The sequence below is a fragment of the Physella acuta genome, unplaced genomic scaffold (assembly GCF_028476545.2).
Source record: "Physella acuta isolate Inbredline_101_S28 unplaced genomic scaffold, ASM2847654v3 ptg000571l, whole genome shotgun sequence".
Taxonomy (NCBI): Eukaryota; Metazoa; Mollusca; class Gastropoda; family Physidae; genus Physella; species Physella acuta.
Window position 1 is genome coordinate 25441 of NW_026732090.1, and position 26473 is coordinate 51913.

Genomic DNA, 26473 nt, shown 5'->3' on the forward strand with positions numbered 1-26473 from the left:
GTTTGTTTACACTTTTTTATTTCAAGTCACTACATGTACTTACGTACATTTAATGATATTTAAACATTCTCAGCCACCAATATTTAGAATTAAAATAGTCATAAGACTCTAGAACAAATCAATTTACATTTGGAACACTACATCTTTTAAACAACTTTTCTTGATATTCCATGAATTCCAGTATTATCAATATACACATCAATTTCACTTTCTGGTGCATGTGGAGCAAATATTACTCTGAGTTTTCTATGTGTTGGTTCATTGTTCTTCAAAGACTTTGTGTCTAGATGTTCTAAACCTTGAGTAAAATATGGTTTGCAAAGCATTATTCTGCTTGTGATTTGATTGGACCATGTTAGACCTAATGCAGGAATGACTAAGCTCTGTCCAGAAGGTGGACTCAAATTAGCAGAAACCTGAAAATTAACGACCTTTAATTAGAAGATATATTAGCAATAATATCTCAAAGTAGGACATTTAATCATAATATAAACAAGCTATCATTGTTATGTGTATGTATACATATAATATCAATATTTTATATTTAAATCACGTAAAAATAGGTAATAAAGTTGGAAGGTTTAAATAATAACAGAAAAAGTGCATGAATGATAACAGTAAAAATACGTTGTATTTTAAATTATACAGAATTCAATAAAAACCTTAGGGTACCCACCTGATTCACACAAATCACAGGGATATTGTATTGAAATGCAAGGTGCCGTAATACAGACGCAAACTTGGTTAGGTGTTTTGCCCTTTCTACAGTCTGTGTGTGATCATAGTGACAGCGAAATAGAGCAGCCACTGAATCTATCACGATCAGTTGCACCAATCCTCTTTTAAGGAGGGTAGGTAATTTCTTATTTACACAAAACTCCAGCGTTTCCTAAAATAGTTTACAAGGTTGCTACTTATTTATAGTATGATCATCAGGTAGTGTCTAGAATCATTAAATGTGTACTCACAAAGTCTGCTACATGTTCTATAAATATATTATCTCCCAAGTTACAAGACGGTAATTTAGAAGAGTGGCACTGAATCAATTGCTGGAGACGCTTGCTTGGAAATGCATCTTCCGTACAAATGTAAACAGCCCCTGAAATATTAGAGTTAGCTTTTGAGAAGGGTGTTTGTATTTTTTTTAGGTGTATGGACTTCAGAAAACCACAACTATTAGTAGACTGGTGAATGCTCAAGACAAAATGGGAGGAAACATAACTAATGAATATCTTAATTTTTGTGCCTATGCTTTTCAGTAAATCTTCATAGTGTTTTGGCCAGTACAAAAAGTTTGCTTAATATTCCTGGCACTTGCCCTAAAGTAAAAAAAAATATCTACTCTGATATTGTAAACAGATGCGCTGATTTATATACCCTATAAAATTGTAGGTCTTTATAATCTAAAAAGGCACTTCATTGTTTGATGGTTTGGACATTTCTATTTTTTACCTCCAGGATGTTCGTTATTCAACTGAACGCTAATACATAGCTGAAGACAAAGTTGTGTTTTTCCACACGCACTTTCACCAGAAATTTCTGTAATTAACCCAGATAGAAAACCACCTATGGAGATTGAAAAAAAAGTTGTAAAAACAATAAAGCTAAATTTAATTATAAGCAATTTCTGTTATTGTTAACTATATTTTTAGATACACATTAAAGAAAATCTGTTGAAGCTATTACTTAGAGAGTAAATGTATATGTCTTAAAAGCTGATTTCTTATACAGAAATAAGTAAACTTTTAAAAAGTATAAATTTAATGTACAAACAACCTACAACACAAACTAATAATCAAAACTTAATAAAAAGCATTTTAAAAAATCTTGTAACTTTGCATGTTAAAATAGTCTGGATTTGTTTCTATAGCCTTTGACCATTCAAGAACATACTACTAGGCAGCAGTTTGTTTGATTTTGGGGATGGGTTGCCCTCTTCTATAAAACCTTATCTGCCCTGGGGTTCAAAATTGAGACTTTTCGGTTAGCAACTATGAGCGTTACCAACCCAACCACACTGACCAGAAATAAACAGTCAAATGTATCCAGTTAACTAGTCCACTTTAAAAGATATTTACACAGGCAAGATAAACATAGTATATTTCCAAACAAAATTACATAAGAAATACCTATTTAAGAATAAAAAGTATTTCAGCATCATTGTTTCTGTTATAGAACATAATCATCATTTTTTAAAGGCCTTTAAAAACTAACCTCTCAAAGATATATCAATTACTTTGCAAAATGATGACAGCTTCCAATGTTGCAAGGAACTGTCAGCTTTGTTGTTGAGAATATCTAAAACTGCCAAACAAAAAAACAAAAGGGCTTAACACTTGTATTTTTTATTTATCAAGTTAGTTGCCAAATAACAATTTTTTAAAGCCTGGAGTCGTGTGGCATTTTTTTCTTATACTTATACTTCTTCTTCGTTCTTAATTTTAGTGTTCGAAGGGATTCCCTCCAACACAATTAAGCATTACATTTACATTTAATGGCCATATAGGCCATTGACTATGATTTCAGCCTGCTTTTTTTTTGGATTTGCTTCCATAGCCTTTGTCCAACCAAGAACAAACTACAAGGCAACAGTTGTTTGATTTTGGAGTTGTCATTCCTAGAAGAGTTGCTGCCCCCAGCTGTTGAGTGTCATCTACCTAGAGGTTCGAACTCAAGACTTTTCGGTTCAGCTTTAACGACTCGACCATGCTGACCTCATTATAGTATACAATATTTGAAAAAATACTGGTGTTCCTTTAAAATAAAAGGACTGCTCCATGAGTAATAGTTAAAATACAGTAACTGTTTTTCTGAGCCTTGTAAGTTATACACTGCAATAACACACAGAATAACAAGCTGTTATGTGATCAGCAAATTATAAAACAGCAATTTTAATATTTTTTGGAGAGATTTTTGTTAGTAAGGCCTATTGTAAGTAAAGAAAGTGAAGTTCTCCTCTGAACCTAATGACCAAGGGGCAGGAGTAGAGTTCACCTGTGTCTGTGACCACAGGATAGTTTGGTCAGCACTATGCACAGCCACCTTTACTTTCCCAAATGTAAGTCAGGTATGCTACGACTCTAGCCAGGGATCGCAACTTGAGACATGGGTTAGTAGTCAAATACTCTATCATTGGCCCACGCCATCAAGGCCTATGGATTAATGGAAAAAGAAAAACGTTTTTAATTTAGAATTAAACGTGTATATTATGCACAGACTAAACAACCTGATGGGAGAAGCTGTCGAGTAATACTTTGCACTTTTATTTATTTACTCTAGAGCAGGGGTCTCCAAACTTTTCAGTCCGAGGGACGCATAAACTATCAAATTTCAGTTCGGGGGCCAGTTTCTTCCAGGCATGTCTTTGATTTTTCTGGGCAAAGTTCCTCTGCCATCACCAACAAACGTTTTTTCCGTGGACAAAAAGATCTCCGCGGGCCGAATGAGAGGACATTGTGGGCAGCATCCGGCCCACGGGCCATAGTTTGGAGACCCCTGCTCTAGAGGATGTCACAGAATACAATTAAGTGCGTAAATATAGGTAAACAAGAAGTGGATAAAACACTATTTACAATGAGTACCTGTGTCTTGTATCTAATGAATCAAATAAACTTTATTAAATGATTTTTTTGTGGAGGTCATTTTAAAACTGAAATTTACCATTGAATGGTTTAAGTATATACTTTTCTGCTAATGAGTCTTTTAGTGCAGAGACTTCTGTAAGTGAAAGACTAGTGAGGCGCTGGATGTCTGGATTTGATAAACTTAGTATCAATCTGCAGTCTGTTAGCATGGCTGGAAAACAAAGAAAACATTTGATTTCACATGCTTTATGTACTGATAGTATAACAAGTGGTAAACTTGACAGGATTTATTTTTTTAAATTTACTTTAAAAAAGCATTTTTAAAGGAAATTATCTTGATCTTCGTATTAAGGTAATAACGAAGTTGAGTTCTTCTATGTTTGTATAAATCTGTAGACATTGGCCCACTAGACCCTGTCGAGACAAATTAATTTTTTTTACTCTAATAATTAATCTTTAGTACAAGAGAATACGAAAAAACTGAAGTAGATTCACTATTTTTAAACAATTCACATCACCTTATATATATATATATACATACATATATATATATATATATATATATATATATATATATATATATATATCATTATTATCATAGTCATGAACCAATTATGATATATATTATTATACTAGTGTACACTGTTGTTGCAATATGCACATTTCATCAGGAAGAAAGCCAGACTTTCAGTTTACGTTAATCACACTCTGTAAATGTAAGGATGAACATCCCACAACGACCTCCCTGGTATCAGGGACACTCTCTGTAGCCCACCGGTTACACTACCGTAGGGGTGCATTGTGCCGTGGCCACCCCTATTTTGGTTTAACAGCTAAATCAAGTACTATCCCCAACTCCCCATTCAGGACGCCCAATGGACCCCATGAGCTCAGGTAGCCGCTGGGAAACTGGGGGTGCCCAGCCATACTATATTTCCGGACACCAGATGATGACCCTTTTTCAATTTATTCATCTATTTTAGTAGCCTACCATGTCCCTAATTATTTGTTCTCTTTAAATTACTGCAGGCACCAGAGTGCTCATGGGGGAGTTTGGGCAGTTCAGGATCACATTTCCGACTCGATTGCGCGTAAAACACCTACATTTTTATAAGACTGAATTTAGAATTTTAGCCTGATTAAAAAAAAGTTCCCTATACTCTGAAGATCTATATGATGTGCTTAGGTGTAAGACAGTGAAAACTGTCAAAATTTCATTACAATACTTCCTCTATTATACTCTATGTCTGGTGTTGTGAGAAAGTTAAAGAGAATATTTATAATTATAACTTATTATATAATAATAATATAGATCTATATCATAGGCTTCGCGACCCTTCCCGGCACCCGGGGACAAACTTTCGATTTGCACCCCCCCTCCTCAAACTTTCAATTACTTTTTCCATCCCATTTTGGCGCCCCTAGGGTCGGTGCCCGGGGACATATATCCCCCCCTTCCATCCCATCTGCTATATATAAATATAACTTAAAATAATTTTTATTAGTCGACTAAGAACTTAGAAGATTTAAGAATTAGATTCTAGATCTTTATTAGGCCTATAATATAATTAAATATAATTAAATATAAATCTATATTCTAACTAATATCATCATTTTTATAACTGTAATGTTAATTTATAGATTTAATGATCTAATAATTTCCGAGTAATTCTAAAATAAATTTATTCTTCCTGTTAGTCTCTAGATCTAGATCTACACTCTAACGAGTCTAAGTGAGTCTAAGTCTTGGAAACTAAACTGGAGTGGTGTACCTTTCTTCAGGGCAGTAATAATTTTAGGGTTTAAATCAAGATTAAATTTATATATTTCTTCGTTTTGGTAATGCATGGCTGAAGCTTTCTGCTAGACTAGTGTTTTCATAACAGATTAATAGTTTTTTTTTAATGTATTATATAGACCTAGATCTAGACCTCATATCGGGCCTAATGTAATTTAAGTAATCGAAAGGTAAGCGCCATTTTAACTAAATCTGATTTATTCACAGGAGAGTAGACTTAGACTAGGCCTAGACTAGATTCGAGATCATGGGTTCCCAAACTGGAGTCGCGACGAAATGGAAATGTTTAATTTACATAGAAAATATATACTTTAACCAGCGTCCGCGCCCCACCCTACATTTTAATTGCAGCCCCGCTCCGAAAGTTTAAGTACCCTCCCCCATCCCGGAGAAAAAGGTCCGCATGTTGCGGGCCATCCCATGAATGTCTTTAGGTGTTTCATGCAAGCAATTTTTATGGACTACGGGAAGTAACCAAGTTATTATTTTTTGCAAAATAATTTAAGCTTTGTTATTGTTTTATTTTTAATATCCAAAGGGGGCAGGCGGGATGTTTAATTTCTTTTTCCAAAAGTATTCTCTACAACTTCCCAAAGTTTTATGGCTATCGTATGGACATAGTAGTAATGATATTTGACCCACATTTCATTTCTTTATACATAGATTAAAGATAATCATTTTGGGGTAACCTACACATACAGAATTTGCCAACATGTTGAATTAGTAGCCTATAATAGAGGTACGTTTTGAGAGGACTATTACATTTGCGTTGATGTCAACATCAATCAGTTGATGGCATTCATCGAAAGGGAACAGAGTGGTCTAAAATTCAATTATTTGTGCACATAAAATGTATTAATGAAACCTAATATTGAAATATCCATATAAAGGGAGGCAATATTGTTAATATTTTTCTCTATATCTAAATTTAGTAATGGCTACCAAATCTGATAATTAAATTAGGGTTGTATTTATTTGGATTTAAACAATGGGTAAAGTAAGGTCTAGTTCAATGTTTTGAGTTCTGGTGTCTTAAGAAAGAGAATGTCTCACCTTAATGATGACACTCAAATAATTTTTTTGTGGTTTACTGCAAATGTATTCTTAGGTTCTTGCAGTTGCGGCAGTAAACCCAGCACTAGTAGTTAGTACTACTTTACGGACCATCGGCTATAATAGAGTACTTAAGTTTTATTATTATTTACAAACTGTAGTCAGACATTCTCATTTAATTTATGATGATTAATGATATCTGATGAGCAATATCTTCATACACTGCTCTACTTTGGCTTGGATGTTTGTCTTTAGTAAGGTCCTCCACTTTCTATGCTACTGAAACATTCATTAGTAAATTACCATTGAAACAACATACAATATTTATACTTTAAAAGCTGATATTCAATACAAAATTAATACAAGAAAACTGATGTTGTTTTTAATGCTTTAGAGGCAGCTAAGACACAATTTAGACAACCACAGGGCAGCTTGTTAGAATGTTACTCTGAGCAATATTTTTTTTGTCAGTAATCTGGATTAGTTGTAGATTGAGACCCTGTATACACTATGCCAGCTTTGCAACTAAAATTAACAACACAACCAACCTTTTATCCCATTACTTTCAGTAGTAAGATTGTCCAAGGAAGTTAATTTTTTTGGTCACTGATATTAGATAAGATATGGGCATCAATTCTATTAATTAACACACAAACAAGACTTCCTGCCAGTATATCCCATAAAAGATTTTTAAAAAGTAAAAGCAATGCAGCACTAGTGTTCTATTAATGCTTTTATTTTCAATTTTATTTTTACATATAACATTTCTTAAGCATTTTATTTTGTGCTAAACAGCATTTGTATCCCTATATATAATTTTAAAGGAAAAAGAAAACGTTCATACAAATTTAGCGAATATCTGTTAGGTGACTCTTCTCACACAAATATTGCAAAACAATCAGATTTACAGCATTCACATCCAATCGCCATTATGACACAACATTTACAGTCAAAATATTACACATGATTCAAAACTACCAAGATATATCAAGTAGATATGATAACAACACAGCACTCATTAAATATTTGAATTACTAATCAAAATAGTTTGTTTTCTTTACATAGTTCAACTACTGTTGTGCAACTCTAGATCATTTACAATCAATTACTGCAACATTATGGTTTAAATGATCAAGTGATTTAGGCAAGTTTTTGTTTACGAAGTGATACAACATATATTTTAAAGAACTTTTTAAAGCTTGTTTTTACAGCTGATCTTTTTATTATCTTGATTAAAACCTAGTTTGTTTTATGTATTTTATTTTAAGAAAATTCTATACTACTTTCAACTGTTCAATGTCTGTGAAGTGACTTTCTAGATTTTCTGTGACTTCTTGAGGACCAGGTCAGAAGTGGCAGTGAAAAATGGTACTGCAATCCCAGCTTATCACCCACTTTAATTATAGTCTGATGCATTTCATTCCCCATACATCAACAGTTACATTATTTCTCAGATGCTTTTTCATTCTCCTTTTCTTTGTTGAAGTTAAATAAGGTGTACTTGAGGTAAATAGTGTTTTCCGGTCTTACCCCTGCCATATAAGCTATTTTCTCATCTGAAAAACAAAGATATTATTTGTTACTTTTTCAGAATTACAGTATTAACACTATTAATATGATTTTAAAACTGGTTTTCAAAAACACGATTATAAACTTAAAGTAACACATTTTTTTAAAGTAAATAAAACGTTTTTAATTTTGGTGCTTTGGATGTTGACCCAGAACTTAATCACAATTCAGATACTTAACTTACCACTGGTGTTAATTTTAAAAATCAAATTGTGTACATATTGTAAACACAATGGAGGTAAGTGGATGATTTTATCATCATGTGAGATCACAAAATATATGGCTTTGCAATTGTTTCTAATAAAAATTGCAAGATTGCACCCAGACAAATGTAAAAATGGTCAGTTAACATTTAAAAGTATTAAAATATTTAATTTTTCTAAACAATTTTTATAGTATGGCTAATTAACAGACATTTCCATTAAGAAAGGCCATTTTGTTCTAAACATTATAAATAAATGACCTCTAACATAAAATGTGCAGGATCCCTAACCATTAAACTGAAAGGTAATTCTTACTTTGTGTTTTTTTGTCCCAGTCTGGGTCTCTGGCTGCTGCATGTTTAGTCATGTAAGACCATATGACATACCCAAACAAATTCCAACCAATAAATGCTGAAATGTAGTTCCTGTAGCGTTTGAAAAATGACCCAGTAGAGGGATCATCATATCTAAATCTTTTCATTGTCTATTGTGCCTGAAAAGAAACAATTTGCTAAAACATCAACAACACTATAAGATCTAGCATGACTGAAGTTAAATCAGTTCTCAAAAAAAGCAATGGCAAAATATCAACAATTGCACAAGCAAAAGGATAAATTATACCAATTTATAGACTCTATTTGTTTTATTACTTTAATATTTATTGATTTGAAATCTCTACTGCTGAAAATCTTGAACATATTAAAGCAAATTATTATCATATTTTAAATTCAAGAACAACATATGCATACAAGAAAAAATATCATACTGAAAATGTTTGGGGGTCCACTTTAATATTACTATTTTAGGAGCTAAACCTAATTTTATATTATTTTTAAATTGGAAACTTTCTGAAGCTTAATAAATACTTAACTTTAACTAGATTCTATAAATAAAGAATTAATCTAAAATATAATTAAATGTAGTCAGTATATAAGTATAAGACATAAGCCAATTATTGTAATTCTTCTTCTTTGTTCTTAATTGTGATGTTGGATGCGATTTCCTCCAACAAGATAAAGAATTACGAGTCAACCTGTTATGTGCCAATTGACTCCCAATTTCTGCCTGATTTTCTTTTTAGATTTTCTTTCTTAGCCTATGTCTACCCAAGAACAAACTACAAAGACCACACAGACTCCAATATTGTAATGTTTTCCTTTAACCATTTTGATCCCATTAAGGATGATGATTGTCATAAATCTTAATTAGGCAATGGGAAGAGCATAGTATCTTTTCCTCAACAAAAAACGCAGGTGTAGTGCGCATGAAAGTAGACTTTACGAATTATATACCCTAACCCCAAGAGACTGATGACACTTTGTTCTCTGCTCAATTTCTAACGCTTATTGGTGCAATTTTGGTAATCTATCTGTAAATTAGAGTGGTTCCCCCTGAATCTCTAACTATAATTATACCAAAAATACTAAAGTAAATGAGCTTGGCTGCATCTGATAAAAACATCTCTAGTCTTTATTTATACCTGAAAAGTTTTAATACAAAATGACTGTTTAAAAAGAGGTATATGAATGAATCTTTGAAACATTTTTTGTAAATTTCAAACATAGATCCTCCCTAAAAATGTGAAATAAGTGCTATAATTTAATGAGTCACCTTTATTCACATTACTAGCCTCTGCAGATTTTACGTGCTTAAAATTATAGATTACCAAAAATTGTCCTGGTCTTGAGCTAAGCTACCCCAAATAAATAATTCTAGATTAAAACATAATGCAATCCCTTAAAATTCTAAAAATCATCATATTAGCCCCTATAATTAATAATTTTTTAATTATTAAAAAAAAAACTCAAGGTGATTTCGGGTCAGATTTCCTTTTACATTTAGTAATAGTAATTTTAGTTGTTAGTAGTACTTGTTAGTTAGTAATATACTACTAAATACTAATACTAGGTAGATCTATAGGCCTATACAATTTTATATACACCAGAGATCAGTAGATCTCTAGATCTAGATAAAACTCGATTTTAGCGTATTTTATTCGCCGCTTCACATTCAAATGAATGAATGTGAGTTTTAATTAGAAAAGATAACAAAAAGTAACATAAAAAACCATTAGGACATTTCCAATTAAATAGTGTGTGATCAGCGGGAGAAAAATCCCTACACAGTCGAGGGTTCACCGTGAGTTCAGCATACGACATAGCTTGGGAAATAGATATTCTCAGTTTTGGGGTCATCGTGAGTTCATAAAAGTTTATTTAAAGTTAGCCTATAGTTTTAGCATTAAATATTCCATATTTGGATTTTTCTCAAGTTTTGACAAAGTAAATTATCAAAACTAAATCAGAACTTCATAAAGAAATAAGCCAAATGTTTTCCTAATGTTTTTGTGTGTTTCGGTTGTGTTTAGTTTATAGTTTATTATAGTTTATAGGCCTAGTTTATAATAAAATACGCTCAACTGTCAACTGGAGGTGAACGTGAAGCGGGGAATAAAATACGCTAAAATGGAGTTTTACCTAGATCTATAATATATTATACTATATACTAGATTCTTATATACAAATTAGTATTTTTAACAATTTTAAGTAAGTTATCTAGATCTAGATTCTCTAAGTACTGTAAGTTACACCCACTGAGTAAGTTCAAAGTTGAGTTACGCCGGGGACTCCCCGGCGGGGAGTTACACTTCAATCAAAGTCGCAGTGGTTTGGTTATTGGTTAAGTCATCACATGTAGTGGCGCATCGTGGCTTCAGAAATAGGCTATATTAATATTATTAATTATAAATTAGACCTAACTACTAATTTAGTAGTCCATACTCACTGTTCAAGCGTCAATGTCATAAACTACTGCATCTACTACACAACACTAGACTACATTACATGTTGTTTCTGTTTCGTTTCTTTTATTTCTCATTGTTATGTTTTTAATCTGTGGGTCGTATCAAGTTAGCCTAGGCCTACTTAAAATTAAGTGCAGAAAAATAATGAAAAAATAAATAAATGGCCTCACTTAGATCTAGATTCTACATCTACAGTATAGATCTAGAACGTTGTTTAAATAAGAGATAATTTTATTTTTAAGCAGAGGATTACAATGCTATTTCTTTAACAAACAAACAATAAACAGCTCGTGATAAAAAAAAGATTCCTTTGCAAATATTATGTTAGATGACAAAGTGATAATCTACATAATATTAATAATATAGTCATCATAAACACTATATAATATAATTTATACTATATATATAAATTTAATATAATACAAATTAAGGATTTCGATAAAATATAGACCTTATCGTAATATAATATAGGCCCTACAACCCTGAGTTCAAATCAGGGTTCAAGTCAGTGGTACGTTCCTGAGTCCACACAGCTCTAGATGGATACCTAACTCACATTAGAGAAAGAGATTAGTAAACGCGGCGAGGAAAGTCTACCGTCCCCCCCCCCGAACGAAATGAAATTTATATAGAAAATATATACTTTTAACAGTGTCCGCCCCCCCCCCGAAGAAAGTCTACCGCCCCCACCCCCCCCCCCCCGAAAATTTCAAGTACCCCCCCCTCCCCCGGAGAAAAAAGTCTGGAAGAAACATTGGGCGGCTGTGTATATCAAGTGCTGACCACATACATTCATAGACCTTGGTCAAGAAACATACCAACTCTGCTTCATCTGGCATATGAATCTCTAGATCTAAAGAGGAATCTTTACGTTTTTATAAAAATAATATACAACTCAGAGGAGCCGCGAGGGTGCAGTGCGGACCGAACCGTGTGCAGTGTTTCTTCCAGACTTTTTTCTCCGGGGGGGGGGCACTTGAAATTTTCGGGGGGGGGGGGCGGTAGAATTTCTTCGGGGGGGGGGGCGGACACTGTTAAAGTATATATTTTCTATATAAATTATATAAATTTTATTTCGTTCGGGGGGGGGGGGGGGGCGGTAGAAAGAAACTCTGACCGTGTGACACCATTTACTGAACAAAAATTATTTTTGCCAATTCAATTAATGATTAATTAAAGTTAAAAAGTATTTAAATACAAATTGGCGATCAAGTAGCTAGAGATATTTAGAATACAATTATCTGCCCCTTCTAAAACTGTGGTAGGCTCTAATGCGTGAAACCAACCATCATTCATTGCCGTCGGCTCATATTATTCCTGTTATCTCCCCCTTTTGTTATTGAATTTAGTAATCTTTGTACCGACTTTATAATTCAATTATAGTAAGATATTGTTTCGAAGGCGCTCAAATTACTCTGGAAGGTTTAAAAGAAATCATATATTTTCTGTATAAATTTAAAAAAATATTTTTTCTATTTTCTGCGTGGGGAGGGTGTGCAACCGCAACCATAGTGTATCGCACTCTATGAACGGCTGCAGGTGCCACAATGCTCACGGGGGAGCCCAGGGTGCAAAATGAATGCGATGGGCTACTATAATCATTCACTGGATTGAATCAGGCAAGTCCTCTAGCCAGTGGCGGATTAAGAGGGTGCTGAGAGGGCTGCAGCCAGGGGCCCCTGATTTTTAGGGGCCCCCAAATTTCCTTTTTAAATCATAGTAGATTTCCCTTTAAAGCTAAATTGTTGTTTTTTTTTAATTTAAATTTTTACTATAAAAGCCAATGTATTAATATTCGAGAACACACTTTAGTTTAAATAGCGGTCGAGTTCTGACACATGAGTTTATGATTTACGCCTTTTGAAAAATGCACAGCACTTGAAAGTTATTTAGTCAGATATCTTCAGATTGTGTAGCGAGGTGGTAGCAAACATTAAAATATTACAAATGTTAGGCATAGGGTCTACATGCTGAATTAGGTCTCACTAGCAAGCATCCAGACAAGCAACATTATTGACCAGCCTTAGCAATCAATGAAAAACTGCATGGCCGTTTTTGCTTACCCACTACACTACTAAGAAATGTATGAAAGATGCTTTGCATTTTTGTCATTAGAAATGATGTTTTGGATATTATTTTTTTTTAGGTACAGGATATCCAGATCTAGTTATTTGGATTAAAACTCTTTAGATTAATATCTTAGTTGCCCATCAGGACCTGGTGAGCATTGGGAATATTAGGTAGAGTTCACATATTTAGTTGTTCTCAGCAAATGAGACATTCTGTTCAGTTCTAGATTTATGCCTAGCTTCCTTTAGTAGTTTTAAAATTTGAGATTGATCTAGGTACCCATCTGTGTTTGGTGTTCTGGATATGAACCTGGGATTAGAGCTCAGGACTTTTGGGCCAGGAGTCGTGCGTTCTACCCCTATTGTAAACTCGAAACTTTTAATTTTTAAAAAAAAATCATAATATGCCAAAAAGAGTTAGGCCTATTTAATTAGCTTGTAATTCCCTTGGCGTCAAGACAGATGTATCGTAAGAATATAAGAAATCATCAACTTATGTGTAATAGATTGAGATAATTGTGAGGTCAAGGGAACTCACTCTTCTGTATTAGTATTATATTTATATTGTTAATGTTATCTTGAGTGATGTCCCTTGTGCATTGTACTTCCTTCCGTCTCTCTCTGTGTGGTACCATCATGTAGTTAGACCCAATAAACGTTATATACAACCACATGCTTCTATCGTCAATCTATTATATCTGGCGACGAGGATGAAAATCTACTAGAAAGAGCACCTACTTACGCAAAAAAAGAGGTTTGCTAGAGCTTATTGGCTAAGTATTTCTAGAATAATGGCGCTGTATGGCCAAATAAAACAATTTGATTCGAATGATGAAATCATTCAGGATTACCTAGATAGGTTAAGCTTTTACCTAGAAGCTAACAACGTGACGATAGAAGCCAAAAAGAGAGCTATTTTGTTAACAGTCATAGGGCCTCAACAATTTAGGCTACTAAAAGACTTATGCGCACCAGCTAGTCTAACTACCAAGAGCTTTAACGAGCTGAGCAAATTGCTAACAGACCACCATGCGCCTACCCCATCAAAGTTTCTATGTCGAGCTAGATTTGACAGAAGGACTCGTCAACCAAACGAGTCAATATCAGAATATGTTGCTGCTTTACGTCATTTAAGTGAATTTTGTGAATTCGGAGACATGCTGTCTGACAGATTATGTGAAAAGTTTGTGACAGGTGTAAACAGCCCTGATATTCAAAGAAAGTTGCTGCTCGAGTCAGATCTAAAATTGGAAAAAGCAATACAACTTGCAATGTCATTCCAGCAGTCATCAGATGCGGCGAGATCTTTAGCACCTTCAGAGATCCATGCAGTAAACAGCAGGTTAGTCAATAAACATCAACCCCATCAGAGCATTCCAACTTATGCTAAACAGCCTGCTCGTTCAAATCCTAGATCTAAATCTAGTAATAATTATCAAAAATGTCATCGATGCAAAGGTCCCCATGCATCTCATCGGTGCAAGTTCAAGTCTGCAACTTGTTATAAGTGCAGTAAGCAAGGTCACATTGCCAAGGCCTGCTTTGCAAAGTCTTCGTCTGTTGCTAAATCTAGCCAGTCAAGACAGTACCGCAACCAAAGGCAGCACTATGTTAACTCTCACCAAGACTACCTAACCCAACCAATGAACCACTCTACCTGTGAAAATGCTCAAACTGATTCGCAGCCGGATTTCAACCTATTCTCTGTGAAATCAATAAGTCATGCTCCCATCAGTGTACAAGTTAATATCAACGGTAAGAGCATCAGCTTCCAACTTGACACTGGAGCATCTCTAACAGTCATCACAAAGAAGGATTTTGACGCTGTCACAGGAGGATCAGTGTCTCTACAGCCATGTCACAAGTGTCTAACAACATACACTGGTGACAATGTTCCGGTAATAGGAGAGTGTATGGTTCATGTAAGTTATAATGGTCAAAGTGTTAAACTTCCTCTTCTTGTGGTTGAAGGAAATGGACCACCATTACTAGGTAGGAACTGGTTAAGTAATCTTAAGTTAAATTGGGAGAGTATTTGTTCATTGAAGAATGTAAAAGAATCTAGTCTTACTTCACTAGATAGAGTTATATCTGAAAATAAATGTGTTTTTGGTAACTCTGGATTACTAAATGATAGAACAGTGAAGTTAAGCATTAAAGACACAAATCCAAGATACTGCAAAGCTAGAGTTCCACCTTATGCAATGAGGAATAAAATTGAAAATGAGCTAAGTAGATTGGAATCTAATGGCATCATAAAGAAGGTAGACTATTCCGATTGGGCAACGCCCATTGTGCCAGTGTTAAAGAAGGATGGTTCTATAAGAATTTGTGGAGATTATAAAACTACACTGAATAAGCAAATAGAGCTAAATAGGTACCCTATACCTAACATGGAGGAAATTTCTTTGAATTTGGCAGGAGGAGACAAATTCACTGAATTAGACTTTAGTCATGCTTACATTCAACTAGAACTGCATCCAGATTCAAAAGTCTATACGACAATAAACACACATAAAGGACTCTACCAATATGAAAGACTATGTTTTGGCATATCATCTAGCCCTGGAATTTTCCAAGCTGTCATGGACAGTATTTTTAAGGATATTCCAAATGTTTGTGTGTACTTTGACAATGTGTACATAACTGGTAGGAATGACACTGAACATCTTAAAACACTTGATAAAGTATTGAAAATTGTTGGTGAAAAAGGTTTAAAGATAAACAAAGATAAATGTCAATTCATGCTGACAGAAATTAGTTTTCTTGGTTATATATTAAGCAAGCAAGGTATCAGACCTCAACCTGAGAAAACAAAAGCCATTAAAGAAGCACCCAAACCTGAAAATACCCAACAACTAAGAGCTTTTTTGGGCTTAATAAATTACTATGCAAAGTTCATAGGAAATCTGTCTGGTAAACTATCACCACTGTACAAGCTGCTACAGAAAAATGCAACTTGGCACTGGGGTAAACAACAAGATACTGCTTTTAATACAGCAAAAGAGGCTTTGTCTTCTGACACCTTACTAACTCACTATGACCCAGGGAAAAGACTTATATTAACATGTGATGCTTCACCAGATGGTGTAGGAGCAGTCTTGTCCCACATGGATGAGAAGGGTGACAGACCCATTGCTTTGCCAGTAGATCTTTGAACCAGGCTGAGAAAAATTATTCTCAGTTAGATAGGGAAGGCTTAGGCATCATTTTTGGTGTTAAGAAATTTCATAAGTTTCTGTTTGGTAGGAAGTTCACCATCTTTACAGATCATAAACCATTGCTAGGTTTATTTGGAGAAAACAAAACCCTACCTGAGCATGCCTCACCAAGAATTCAAAGATGGGCTATCACACTAACTGCATACAATTATGAATTGAAATACAAACCTGGATCTGAGAATAGTGCAGATAGTCTTAGTAGATTACCTTTAAAAAACCAAAGCCTTAGCTATGTACCAGAAGATGTATTTGTTCTCTTCACTATCATGGATAACTCCAATATAAATGTGAATGATATTAAAAGAGAAATACAAAGATGAGTGCTTAATAAAAGTATATGAGTACTGTAAGAAGAGTCTGTGAATAATGTCTTAAGGCCATATAAAATAAGAAATAAAAACCTTTGTGAAGATAATATAAAAGATGGAGAAGATGCAGTCCATTATCAGTTAGAGTTGCCTAAACAAAGTATTTGTAACTTAATAAATGATTATGGTGATATGGCAATTTTAAATGTTTTAAAAGAGAATACATAAGTAAGAAGGAATGTGATCATCAAACAACCTTGCTAACATCATTAGCACTTACAGAAACTAAAAGGGTAACATCAAAAGAAAAGAAAAAAGATTTTTGCCATTTAATACACCCACTTCAAATACTGGATCACAGTTGCAAAGTGATATGGTCCAGGATATTACTTTTAAACAGTATTTTTGGTTACCAAAAAGCACTATCAGATTACCTGAGGAAATTGATCAATCAAAGAAATCTATGTCAGTCAAGGATCTGAATAACAGCATAATACTTTCAGATGCCAATTCAAAAATAGTTCCATTAAATCATGACAAACATTCATTGAAAGAGAATTTGGTGTTAAGGAGAATGTGTATCTGAGAAATTATGGGAGAAAGGAAAAATGGATACCAGGTCAAATTGTTCAATGTACAGGACCTGTGTCTTATAAAGTTAAAAATAACTTGTGCAGATAATAAGTGTGAATCTGTCAATCCCACCAAATCTGATCAGTTCACACCAACTCAGTTTGTTCCACAACCAAGTTCTGTTGATATGAGTGAACCAAGTTGTCTGGAGTCAGAAAATGTAAATTCTGGAGTTAATGATTTAAATCCTAGACCTCCTGAGATAGAGAATCCAAATGGTCAGAATATTGAGTCACCAAATCAAAAGCCACTGAGAAGGTCAAGCAGGACAATCAAAGTCCCAAATAAGTTAGACCTATGATTCTAAAGGTCAAAAGGACTTTGACATCATTGTTTTGTATCTTGATTATGTTGTAGCATATTGTGCATTGTTTGAAGGATGTAATCTACCATTGTGTTCATGTTACAATATAATTGGTGATTTTAGGATACTATCAATTGTTCTATTGAGAGATGTGTTGTTGTGTTCTAAGGGTAAAGGGATGTAATAGATTGAGATAATTGTGAGGTCAAGGGAACTCACTCTTCTGTATTAGTATTATATTTATATTGTTATCTTGAGTGATGTCCCTTGTGCATTGTACTTCCTTCCGTCTCTCTCTGTGTGGTACCATCATGTAGTTAGACCCAATAAACGTTATATACAACCACATGCTTCTATCGTCAATCTATTATATTATGGATCTAAAACTTTAGACAATTGTGGAAAAGTGTGGACGGGGTATAGGTGGAGGTGGGGAGGCTATGTGGACATCACAATCAATGAATTATACTCTGTATTGTTTATAACAAAAACAAAGCTGAATAAACATTGTAGTCCTAAAAACAAATACGGCAGTAACCGTGTTATTTTAACCCAACTCAATGGGCAGTTATGTCGCGGCAAACCTATTTAGGCCCTATAATAAGGTAACTGACAATTAGGCTTAAATTAGGCCTAGACAGAAACAGGCCAGGGATGGCGTTCTTTAAAGGGCGACTGTGGAAATTCAACTTTCTTGTATGCCTTATAAATGGATAACACCTAAGAGGTTCGAGGTGTGGTTTTTTGACGCTTATGCCGTGCTTAATAGTTTTATTTGGGCCTAGTTTAACCTCTGTATGTTATTAATAATTTCTTACATAGAGTGGTTTGAAATTCTCTTTTTTATTTTCGCGATTGCATGCAAACAAGTGCCAAAAGTCTTTATCGTCTGTTCTATAACGACATTATAATATTCTCATGAATATTTATATTTGTTCAATGTTAGTGTGCATTTCCAGCTTTCTCACGCCCAATATAAATTCGTGAATGACTGTTCACTAACTATCGTGACACGGATATACCGGCTGAGTTTGACTCCCATTAGCCAGGGAGGTCAATTCCAACAAACTGACAAATAGTGGACTGAATCAGTCCCACGAAGGTGTTGGTTTGAAACACTACATGTTGGTCGCTTATTCATCCGTAGGCTCTATTCAGGCTTTACTTCCCTCACCACCAGCCGGGGGACGTCGTCCTCAGTGTTTCATCCAGACTTTTTTCTCCGGGGGTGTACTTGGGGGGGGGGGGGGCGGACAACAATTTCCGGGGGAGGGGCCTGACACTGTCAAAAGTATATATTTTCTATATAAATTCCATTTCGTTCGGGGGGGGGGGGGGGCGGTAGACTTTCTTCGGGGAGGGGGGGGGGCAATCCCCGAAGAGATGCCTGAAAGAAACTCTGAACATAATTGACTGCTTTTTAAATTAGCAGTTTTGTAAATATTGGTGTCAAATGTTCCTATAAGTTAAAACAATCCATGATTCTTTAAAAATAGTATCCGCCCCTGCCTCTGGCGAAGTGGCGTCCAATGCTGCCCATTCAACCTATCTTCTAATACTGCAGCAACGCGTGGGACGGGTTCTTGTACACCATTCATCCGATCGCAATGAAACTTTTGGAAGTTGCTGAGAATGCTCATAAAAAGCTTTCTGTTATTTAAAAAATCAAAATTAACTGTTGGAGGGGCAGTGCCACGGCGGCTATCTTAGCATCCGTGGTCCGCTAATTGAGCGTCCTGCACTGTGGTCATGTGTACTACTTTATTCAATGGTCAAAATGCAAAAGTAGGCATACACAAACGCCCGGGCGGTAGTGTGACCTCGGGCTCCCCTGTTAGCTATATAGCGCCTACATACCTTTTAAAGAGCACCCTACACTATGTACACGGTGAGCCGCTACTCCGATTGAGTAAAATAGGCGGCCATCGAAAGTGCCGCGTGACGCCCGTGATTCAAGGGAGGTCACCGAGGGGTGATCTACATCACTATTTACGGCAAGGGCTATCGTATCAATGTACCCTCCCTCATATAAAGTTGCGTCAATTTACGACGGATACGCTATATGCCAATTTAGGCCTAGTTATTTATAACAAATGGTGCGCTACCTTGCACCTCCATGCTCCCAAATCAACTAAGAGTTGGAGATTAGTCACCAGGTAGGCCTCGATGAATTAATATTTTTCCTGGGTTCTTTTTATCAGGCATTTCTCTCTTGGGAGAGGGGGGGGGGGATCACGTACAACTATTGGGAGGAGGTGGGGGCGTATACTAACAATTTTCTGAGAGGGGATGCTGGTTTAAGTTTTTTTTTTTTTTTGTTCTTTAGGCTACATTAATTTTTTTTTACTACAGCAAGAGGCTACATGTTGTTCCTCATAGGCTTTTAAAAATAATTTAATATAATTTAAAAAAAATTCTATTCACAGTTGCAGAGTTTGTGCATTGGTCTATCCGATATAGATTCTATGCCTAGATTTAAGTAAATAACTCATACTTATACAATAATATTATATAGATCTATAATTATGTCTATAACTTCGCGCGGTTACTTTTCCCCGACATTAAGCGATTAAGGCCCCAGCTGTTTGGGATGGTGATTAAAAAGTTATTTAACTTATTTCAAATTAAGGGGAGGCAATTTTACGCGGGTAAAAATGGCTACTACGATAGATGTAAACAGCACACTCTCTCTTTCTGACACATCTAAAGGAAATTGTCATTATATACCGTGTGAAATACACTTTGATGGAAAAGCAAGGGTATCTGATTTCTTCCAAAAAACAATATGTGACGAATCATCAAATGGTAAGAACAATTAAAATTATTAAATTGGGATTTTTTTAGCAGAAGAAGCCGGTCGGGTAAACGCCTTTCTGAGTCCAAACAATTAAAATTAACAAGTAGGCCCTAGATCTAAGTACTACAGTAGATCTAGATTAGATCTAGAGTAAAGTTCCGCGTGTGGTCAAAACCACGGTGTAGTCACATTCATGTTTATGGCTTCGTATAATATTTGTTTGGATGTTTTATACGAAACTACCAATATCTGCTGTAAACATGTCCATTTCTAAATATATCCAGGTCAAATTCTTTTGTTTCCCTCCTTCTGGAAGATGAGTTTTTAAATTTTCAAGTTTCGAGGTATGACGTCGTAGGCGATTCTAGTTCCCCCGTATGAAAAGCACTATGTCCCGGATGAGATGAATAAAACCAACCAATCAAAGCTTTTTATAACTAGGTTAACTATAAATAGGTCTATTTATGTGCGGGACACTGAAAATACTGTAGTTAAGGCTATTAAAAGAATCTTAGTGGTGAAATGGGGGTGACCACAGCTGGGGTTACGATTTTTGTGTTTTACCCTCGCTGTGGTCACCAACGACTTGAGCTAGACTAGCCTAGATCTAGATGCTCTATATTTCAAGCTAAGTCTAGAACCTATATAATTTCTAGTTTTTTCTGTTGTTTTAAATTATTTCAATCATCTACTTCTTCTAAATCTAGTTTGTGTCTCTACATACAATCCAATCGAAGCAAATGTTAAGTTTTGTCTTGTTAGTGATTGTTATGTCCCTTTGTTATGATTATTCTGGTTGCGTCCCTTGAGTCATCACTGGGTCATCCGTAATTTGTAGTTAATAAATTTAATTAACGTGTTATTATTTGGTTTTGCAAATCTATTAATTAATTATACAATCAACAACACGTTTAAATGAGTAAAATGTTTATTTCAATTATTAAAATTGGATAAAAACGAAAAAATACGCTAGTGACCACAAGCAGGGACAGGTGATCACAAGCAAAAAAAAAAGGGGGAAAAGTAGATCACAAGGAGGTTCGTCAGTAAAACATGAATATCTCAAATACTATGCGTATGAATACAAAATAACTCATGCATATTAGAGTAGAATGGCAGTGGAGTAATAAAGTACTTTCGGTTTGTTTCTGTGTGAAACGGTTACAAAATAGCACCCGATGAAAATCGGGAGTTCGGAATTTTTCGCGATGTGTGACCACACGCGGAACTTTACTCTAGATCTAGGCCTAAAAAAAAGTGACAAAACTCCATTTTCGTTTAGTTGAGCGTATTTTATTCGCCGCTTCATGTTCACCTGTTCTCATTGTTTTGTGGGTAACATATTTTAATTTTATGGTAATCTATCGTTTTGGGTACGTAAAATCGCCCGCGACTAGTAATGTGAAAAACAGGTGACTCCTTAAATTTTAATAATTATTTCACATTTTGAGGAGGATTTATGTTTTGAAAAATACAAAAATGTTTCCTTCTTTCATTTATGTACCTGTTTTTAAACAATTGAATTAAAACTTTTCAGTAATAAATGAAGACTAGCGATGTTTCCAACAGATGCAACCATGCTCATTTACTATAGCAGCCATCTTGTTTAAGTTTTTTTTTTATAGCGGATATAGCGCGAGACAGGCGGAAGTCACTCTATTTTACAAATGGCTGCTGTTTATATAGCAAATCTTGCTCGCAAACACTGCTGTTTAAAGTTAATTTCTGGCATATATTGATATATTTAGCCATTGATTTAGGTTTATTATTCATTTATCTATAATATTTGACACAAATATATCACAATATACTTCTACTAAAGCCTTGACAATGAGGTAACTTTTTCGTACATTAATAGCCGCGGGCGATTTTACGTACCCAAAACGATAGATTACCAATTTTATTTTTAAAAAAATCAACACTTTCTTTAAATTTATTTTAGGAAATAAAGAACTTGCTGCCACATTCAGAGGACGACCTTTAAATGGGGTAGAAGTAAACTTGCCATCTGGATTTACGGGTTGGTAATTTAAATTTACGAAGTGACTACTCGAAAAAGGATTTTTCTCCCCAAAGTCTCCACACTTAGTCAACAAAAGATAGATCTAGTTCTGCGCATGTGCAGTGACCTATGGCTAGGGTTAGGATTAGGGATAGGGTTAGAGATAATATAGGGTGCCTGCTTTGTATGTTTCTGTTTATATTTGTGATGTCAAATGAGTAAAAATAATTATTTAAAAGCTGCAGGTTTTGTGAGCCTTTTTTTAAAAGTATATTCAGCTATTAGAAGTTGTTTTTCAATTGCTTTCTTACCAACTACAACATTTTAAAAAAGAGAAAAAAAAAGTAATGACAACACTTAAGTTAAAATATGCTGCTATATGAAAATGATAAATCACTTCCACAATTTTAGGTTTAATTTTTCCATTAACCTACTTAAATAAGATGGCTGATCCAAAAATCTCAAGTTGTATCTCAGTTTGTGGGACTCCCATCTCTGATGGCCTATGGCTAGGGTTAGAGCTAGAATGAGGGTTAGGGGTAGGATTAGGGTTAGGGTTGGTGTTAGGGTTCTGCTGTTGTAAAAACACGCAAGCGCAGTACCATCAAAAACATCGCCGCGCAGTCAAGTTGTAGTTTCTTTCCATTGCGCATGCGTATAGCATGCGTATCTTATTCCGGCTAGCATCGGCCTTAATTTTCTTAGGGTACACATTTGTAATTTGACCCCTTGTTGTCTTTCTTGAAAGCAGTTTGTTAATTTACTGGTTTTTATATCTACCACTGGACACCGTTGATTCAAATGTTATCCTTATTATTAAATTAATTAATATTATTAAATATGAATTTATTTATACAATTGATTTTGCTATTGTTTTTCTTTATCATTTTTGTCTTTTTTAGTAAAAAAATTATACACTGTAGAACATTTCTCTGTAATGAACTATCATGGATGGTTCTAATTTTGTAAGGCTATTATATATAGGCTACATATACGGGTTGGCAAAGTAGAATTGAGTTTAGTATGTAAGTTTTGATTTTATAAATTGTTTTTGCAGGTGGTTCATTGTTTGACATGCACCCAATAGCAAAAAAAAAAAAATTCATTAAAAATACAATAAGAAAAATATTTTCTTAGCTTACAATACAGTAGAACAATTCAAAACAACCCATAAAATTTGACTGTAATCAGTCAGTGAGTTGAGAAACTTTATTAATTTTTGCTTCAATTCAGCCTCAATTGCTTTTCTTCTCTTTTAACAGTTTCTTTAAGTTATTAAACGTCCATTCTACAATGATGTAACTGAAAAAGTAAAAATACAGGCATCTTGAAAAATTTGCAAGACCTCATGATTCTCCTCTTGAAATGTGTAGCAAGAATGATTATTTTGTTTCTTAATAGATCATTATTAAAAAAAAAAGTTTTCAGCTTTTATAAATTCTATTTGTAGGTTTAGTATTAAAAGAACATCACAAAAGAACAACAGAAGATGAAGAGAGAAAATTGATAGCTACACACTCATTTGATAAATTTACACACTGGAATTTAGACAAACAACCAACTTCTGATGATTTGATACAAAGGGCCTTGCAATGGGTTGACATCTCCTCCGCTGTAAGGAAACATTATTACTTTTTTAATAAATAACAATGATGTAGATTAAAAAATTTCTCATAGCGTAGGTACAATATAGTCTTATGATAACTGTTTTCAGCTGCATAAACCAGTCAAAATGGACTCTGATCAAAGTAGCAGCCAGACAAGCATGAAGGGACATTAAGAATTACAATTTTTAAGTGTGAGTTTTTGACCATTTATATTTAATTTTACATTATAAAGGATTTTTAAAAATATATCATCATTCAATTTTTAAGTGCTTGTAATTAAGACTTTTAAAAATAATCTTATATCTTTTTCTGATATCAACCTCTGTCAACTTGATGTTTCTAGCTGACTTCTCTTCATTGCCCCTCCTTCGACAGAATTTATATACTTCAACAAGTGTTGTCTGCACTCTCCCCCCCCATGTTTTAGCATTTCAAAAGTTTTCATAGTAGTATCAATTAAGTATTATTTAACAGTCTTGTCTTATATTTTTACAGATCTGTAACAAGTTCAATTAAACTAAGAAAGAATCAGTACTGGTACTTTAAGAACCACATAGTTTATTTCTATGGCTCTGATAAATGCAACTGACAATAAATTGGATGCAATGCTATTTTCAGTACAAGGTTTACTGGCTATTGTAGAAGTACCTACTTGATATTTGCTCTAAGACATTTTGTACAGTCATGTAATATATTATGTGTAGTAAAAGACTTACTAATACTAAACTTAGTGAAATCATATTTGCCTGCTTTGTATGTTTCTGTTTATATTTGTGATGTCAAATGAGTAAAAATAATTATTTTGTGAGCCTTTTTTTTAAAAAGGTTATTCAGCTATTAGAAGTTGTTTTTCAATTGCTTTCTTACCAACTACAACATTTTAAAAAAGAGAAAAAAAAAGTAATGACAACACTTAAGTTAAAATATGCTGCTATATGAAAATGATAAATCACTTCCACAATTTTAGGTTTAATTTTTCCATTAACCTACTTAATTAAATAAGATGGCTGATCCAAAAGTCTCAAGTTGTATCTCAGTTTGTTGGACTCCCATCTCTGATGGGTACTTGACTTGCTGTAGGAAAAGTAAAGGCTGCTTGGAATTGTGTTGACCGCTACAATCCTTAAAAAGGCTGTGGTCAAGAAACTTCATCAGGTCAAAAGTGGAATTTCACTAAATATAAGGTTTAAAAATTCTTTACAGTATTCTGTCATTTGTTGAGCCTATTCACTTTCAGGACTAAAAACACCTTCCTTTCCATTATTATATTACTTGAAATAAACAAGCTTTTCATTGCCAACTCCTTGAGTTGATTTATATTTATACAGTGGTTCAATAGCATGTTCATGTTTGTTGTACTAATCAAGCAATCAATAACCTTTCTGCCACATACTGAAGCTGTCACTACTAAGCAGGGAGAGATCATCTCCAAGAGCGGCAAATTCGTCTTACATAGTTTTTGGTTAGAATTTGTGAGTGAAACCAATTTAGATACCCAATTAAAATACTTTATGTTGATCGTGTAGTGTACATGGAAAGCAACAAAGGCATCATCAAAACATTTTTATTTTAAATAATTTGCATCCATAATTTAATAAAACAAGTATACATTAATTACTGACTTTTTATTTTAAATAGGTAAATTAAGCCATTTAACATATTGGCATCTTTTTTGGTACAATTACTGCTTACTGTTCAAATAATTGTAATAATAAAATAGTTTATGTAAATATTGTAAATGCAGAACACTAAACTTCAAGATATTTAAAAATAGGTAATTAAAAGTTTTGATCAAATTTCTAATGAAAGTAAAGCGCTTTTAAATGTCATGGTTTTGCCCTGGTTAGATGAATTTTTCTATTAACATGAAAAAAGCTGTTTAAAAAAATAACTAAATATTACTTTAGATACTACTTGTACCTCACGGAAAAAAATATTTGTACATTTTCCTAATAATAAAATAGACGACCATAAATATAAACACCATATTTTTTACATTAAAATAGGGTTTTAATTAAATGCAGAATATATCATGCTAATTTTAATTCTATTTTTAGCGGATAAAACAAACTATTTTACAGTACAAACTTCCCATAATTTTCCTGTTACAGTTACAATACAAACTTTTCATTTGTAGATATTAACATTAATATAATTTCAACATAGGGTTATTTTTAAAAAATCTATATATAATTTTCTTCATGGAGGGACCATGCGGGACACCACATATACGCACGCCGGCCCCTCCCTAACTCTCCAGGCATGCTCAACAGACCATATCGCTACCACCTCCACCCCACCAGTCTGGTGAGCTGTTTACAATCATAGAGCTGGGCCAAATTAGTGACGGCTATTAGGGGCAGATGATTTAGTTCTTAAACGATTTGAAACTAAGGGGAGGTAATACCAAGTTCTGTTTGATATTTTTATTGTCGTCTGTAAACTGTCGTCATGAACAACTGCTTTCCTGGGGGGGGGGGGGGGGGGGGGGGGGGGTTGTGTGTGGAAAGTGAGGGTGGGGA

At 34.2% G+C, this 26473-nt stretch overlaps 3 protein-coding genes across 12 annotated transcripts; 1 reads left to right on the forward strand and 2 right to left on the reverse strand.

Moving 5' to 3' along the window:
* On the reverse strand, nt 1–6674 carry LOC131946804 (DNA repair protein XRCC3). Of its 8 annotated transcripts, none has more exons than XM_059307765.1 (7): nt 6436–6674; nt 3661–3795; nt 2215–2304; nt 1453–1566; nt 969–1099; nt 677–889; nt 1–416 (listed from the first exon to the last, which is right to left on the reverse strand). In XM_059307765.1, the coding sequence occupies exons 2-7, from the start codon at nt 3791–3793 to the stop codon at nt 147–149; spliced, it is 951 nt and encodes a 316-aa protein (XP_059163748.1). In that variant the 5' UTR covers nt 3794–3795; nt 6436–6674; the 3' UTR covers nt 1–146. The 8 variants fall into 8 exon arrangements, with proteins under 8 accessions (XP_059163748.1, XP_059163751.1, XP_059163746.1 ...); XM_059307768.1 differs by lacking the exon at nt 6436–6674 and adding an exon at nt 5693–5785; XM_059307763.1 differs by lacking the exon at nt 6436–6674 and adding an exon at nt 5357–5563.
* Nucleotides 6675–7156: 482 nt separating this feature from the next.
* LOC131946807 (uncharacterized) lies at nt 7157–10823 on the reverse strand. Of its 2 annotated transcripts, none has more exons than XM_059307775.1 (3): nt 10798–10823; nt 8523–8700; nt 7157–7991 (listed from the first exon to the last, which is right to left on the reverse strand). In XM_059307775.1, exons 2-3 carry the CDS (start codon nt 8686–8688, stop codon nt 7879–7881), a joined length of 279 nt encoding a protein of 92 aa, XP_059163758.1. In that variant the 5' UTR covers nt 8689–8700; nt 10798–10823; the 3' UTR covers nt 7157–7878. The 2 variants fall into 2 exon arrangements, with proteins under 2 accessions (XP_059163758.1, XP_059163757.1); XM_059307774.1 differs by having other exon boundaries at nt 10802–10819.
* A 9298-nt stretch (nt 10824–20121) lies between these two features.
* LOC131946806 (ribonuclease H2 subunit C-like) lies at nt 20122–24515 on the forward strand. 2 transcript variants are annotated; one of them, XM_059307772.1, is made up of 5 exons: nt 20122–20351; nt 22280–22362; nt 23795–23958; nt 24059–24142; nt 24447–24515. In XM_059307772.1, the coding sequence occupies exons 1-4, from the start codon at nt 20200–20202 to the stop codon at nt 24122–24124; spliced, it is 465 nt and encodes a 154-aa protein (XP_059163755.1). In that variant the 5' UTR covers nt 20122–20199; the 3' UTR covers nt 24125–24142; nt 24447–24515. The 2 variants fall into 2 exon arrangements, with proteins under 2 accessions (XP_059163755.1, XP_059163756.1); XM_059307773.1 differs by having other exon boundaries at nt 20122–20350; nt 22285–22362.
* Nucleotides 24516–26473: the final 1958 nt, after the last annotated feature.